At 40.0% G+C, this 3,538-nt stretch overlaps 1 protein-coding gene across 1 annotated transcript; it reads left to right on the top strand.

The window, feature by feature from the left end:
• The first annotated feature begins 1,294 nt into the window (after positions 1–1,294).
• LOC140819210 (uncharacterized) lies at positions 1,295–2,359 on the top strand. Its single transcript, XM_073179222.1, has one exon. The coding sequence runs from the start codon at positions 1,295–1,297 to the stop codon at positions 2,357–2,359; it is 1,065 nt and encodes a 354-aa protein (XP_073035323.1).
• The last annotated feature ends 1,179 nt before the right edge of the window (positions 2,360–3,538 follow it).

The following is a 3,538-nucleotide window of genomic DNA, read 5'->3' as shown; positions in this document are numbered from 1 at the left end:
CCCATGCAACCCCACACCCATGCCCAAGATGCCATTCGTCTGAAGGAGCTTGCTCTTCACTATCAGTCCTGTCACATTTGGCTACTTAGGCCAGATTGAGTGAGAGGAGGAGTGAGGTCGAAACCTTAGCTGCGGAGAAAGAGAAGATTTAGGTCCGCTTTAACCAGTCGATCTATCAGGGTGAGCTAGTTAGAGGTGATAACATGGACCTAAGAGAGGTCATGGAATAGTGCAAGTATCAACATGGGAAGCTACGAGAGGATACAGAGCATTATCGCAAGGAACTGGAGGAGGAGAAACAGCAGAATGCCAAGGGTAAGAGGAGGCTGGAGAATTCGTGTGAGGCCATGAAAAGCCTCGCGTATGTAAACCAACGTCTAACCCAACAGGTGGAAGCTCTAAAGGACCAACTCAAGCAGAAGAAACAATATCATCTGCAGTATCAGCAACATTGGAACAACGAGATGGAAGTGGCTGATTGAGGGACTTAAGGCACATGTGACACAACTCACAGAAGAGAACGCCCAGCTCACCCACATGGTGGATATACTGCAAGAGGAAGAGCCAGAGGAGGAGCCGGAAGAAGATGAGCCGATAGAGATCGATGAGCCTATAGCTGCCATAGGGGATGGAGAGATAGACGGTTAGAGTTTCTTAGTGACCTTTCCTTAGTATTAGTAGTTTATCTTTCCATTGTTGCTATTTTATTTCAGTCAATACGATTTATTTCTTTCAGTATTATTTGTTGCATTCAGTTGTTCATCTACGTTAAAAAATTAATAAAGTTATGTTTATTTATTAATCTCATTTGTTCCAACATAACTTAATTATTCAATCCTGTCGTTATGCACATCAAATTCTTAGAAGCGTTTAAAAATTGTAGGAAATGGCCGGTAGACCACCAAGACAAAACCGCAACCCTCGCTACGCTAACAACAACAATGCCAATGCAGAGGATAATGGACCACCACCTGGGTTCAGTCTTAACCAGGCCGACCTGATGGCCATAGCCACGATCGTGGCGACAACACTGTAAGGGTTAGTGAACTTGAACGCCAATCAACCACCACCACCTCCACCGCAGCATGGACTCAAGTTCCACTATGAGTCACTGCGCAAGAACAGGTGTCCAACTTTCAGTGGCGCTGCCGACCCTGAAATTAGTCAGAGCTGGTTGAAAAGCGTGGAGACTTAGCTGCGGCTGTTGGAAGTCCCAGACGCGCTGAAAGTGGACGTAATAGTGCCCTTCCTGGAGGATAAAGCAGTCAAGTGGTGGGAAGCAATCTCGCCAGCCATGGCAGCTGCAGGACAAATCACATGGCAGCGTTTTAGAGAAGCTTTCCTGAAACAGTATTATCCAGCCAAGGTCAGACTGCAGAAACTGAGCGAGTTTGAAAACTTCAGTCAAGCTCCAGGTATGTCAGTTGTGGAATACACCTCTCATTTCAATTCCCTTGGATCTTATGCTCCAGCAATTATGGCGGATGAAGTTCTGAAATTGCATCGTTTTAAGAAGGGGTTGAATAGCAGGATCCAATCAGCTCTAGTAGTCTACCAACCTACCAAATTTTCAGACCTGATGGGTGCGGCTATCCAAGCCGAAGCTGATATTCTTCGAAGAGAAGGGGAAAATAGGAACAAGCGACCCCCTGTCAGCAAGCCTTCCCAGGGAAAACCAGTGTTCAAGAGGCCCAATCAGTCAGGTGGACCTCCCTCAGGGCAATTCCTCGCCAATAACCATCAAGGACTCAAGCCATGCCCAACTTGCGGCTTCAAGCACTCCGGGGAATGCCGAAGGGCCAGCGGTGTATGCTTTGGATGTGGAAAATCGGGGCACAGAATTGCAGAGTGTCCTACCGCCGCCAACCGACCAGCAGGGCCGAACATAGGAACTTGGCCAAATGCGGGAGCAGGCCCTAGTAAATCAAAGAAGGACAAACCTAATGCTAGGGTCTTTGCCATGACTCAGGAGGAGGCAGACGACGCCAATGAAGTCGTGTCAGGTACCATATTTATTCAGCAAGTGCCTGCTTATGTGTTATTTGACTGTGGTGCTACACATTCCTTTATGTCTAAGAGATTTGCTAAGAAACTAAGACGTAAGCCCGATAAGCTAACTGAACCTTTCCGAATAGCCACACCTACTAGTAGAGCCATTGAAACTGACGAGATTTACAGAGATTGTAAAATCAGTATTAGTGATCAGACTTTTAGTGTCGACTTAATACAGTTGATCATGGTCGATTTCGACGTAATCTTAGGAATGGATTGGTTAGCAAGAAACAGTGCGATGGTAGATTGTAAAGGAAAGAGTCAAATTCCGAACCCCAGATCAGGAGGAAGTTGTCTTTCAGGGTAAATCCAAGGAGCGAAAGTCACTGCTTTCCGCCTCTCAAGCTTGGAAAGTGTTGCCACTCTGATTGTTGCACTACCAAGAGCAGGTTGTCCACAAGTAGTATAATTCGGTGAGTCCGATATCGTATCCACAGGGAAGCTAAGGTAATTACAAGTCCACTACAATGTCTTTTTGTTTTGTTTTGGTTTTGTTTCTTTTTAATTTTAATTGTTTGAATCTTTAATGGGTAAATTTTAATTGTTCAATTTTAATTTAAGTAGTTGAGATTAAAGGATCCACTCTTGGTATTTTAATAAAGTTAACATTAACGAACAATATTCAAATCCACTTAATAAAATGGTTCCAATTTATTAAATAATCATATTTATATTATATTATATATTATTATCTTATAAGTATATGATATATACCAAAACTTATATACGTGGTCAAGTATTCATTGTGCTATATATATTTGTAAACACTAAATCAAGGTTCTCACTTTAAATGGTTGGTAAAACCAAACTAACATTTAAATGGTACCAAGAAATTAATATTATGATATATTCATATATAATAAATCAAGGCATCCACTTTAAATGGTTGGTAAAACCAAACTAACATTTAAATGGTTCCAAGAATTTAGTGTAACATATAGCAACAATAAATCAAAACTCCCACTTATAAGTAGGGTATAAAAATACTTAAAGAAATAAATATAACATAAACAATAAATAATGATTAAATAATATAAAACATAGATTCTTACCTTTTAGTAACCTTATTATCATGCCAATAGTTTTACCTTTTCATCTCAACTTTAGGAAGTTAGCTATTCATTATTCAAAGTGTAAAACTTTGAATATGAAATTATCATGCTAATTATATTTAAATGAAGAAATAAAGGAAAAATATAGAGAGAAATATTATGAACTCAAAGGTTTGTTCATAGAATGAGGGATATCTCAATACATTACAATGCACCCCTATTTATAGCCAAATTTGGGGAGACAACCACAAATAAAATATTATTTTTTTACACAAAAGTCTTCATTGGTGTTCCAAGATATTATATTATATTACACATCACTTTTGAAAATCTTCTTCTTCGAATTTGCTTCTTCACATAAAAAGAAACATGTGGATAATTGAGTTGTCTAGTTGTGGTATTTTTTTCAAACCATTTGACCAAGTAATTTGAGA

This window comes from Primulina eburnea, chromosome 18 (genome assembly GCF_022965805.1).
Source record: "Primulina eburnea isolate SZY01 chromosome 18, ASM2296580v1, whole genome shotgun sequence".
Taxonomy (NCBI): domain Eukaryota; kingdom Viridiplantae; phylum Streptophyta; class Magnoliopsida; order Lamiales; family Gesneriaceae; genus Primulina; species Primulina eburnea.
This window is presented reverse-complemented; position numbering and strand designations above follow the sequence as displayed.

Bases quoted from the DNA above. Each gene is read 5' to 3' on its own strand.
- LOC140819210 (XM_073179222.1), top strand. From the start codon at position 1,295: ATGGCAGCTGCAGGACAAATCACATGGCAGCGTTTTAGAGAAGCTTTC.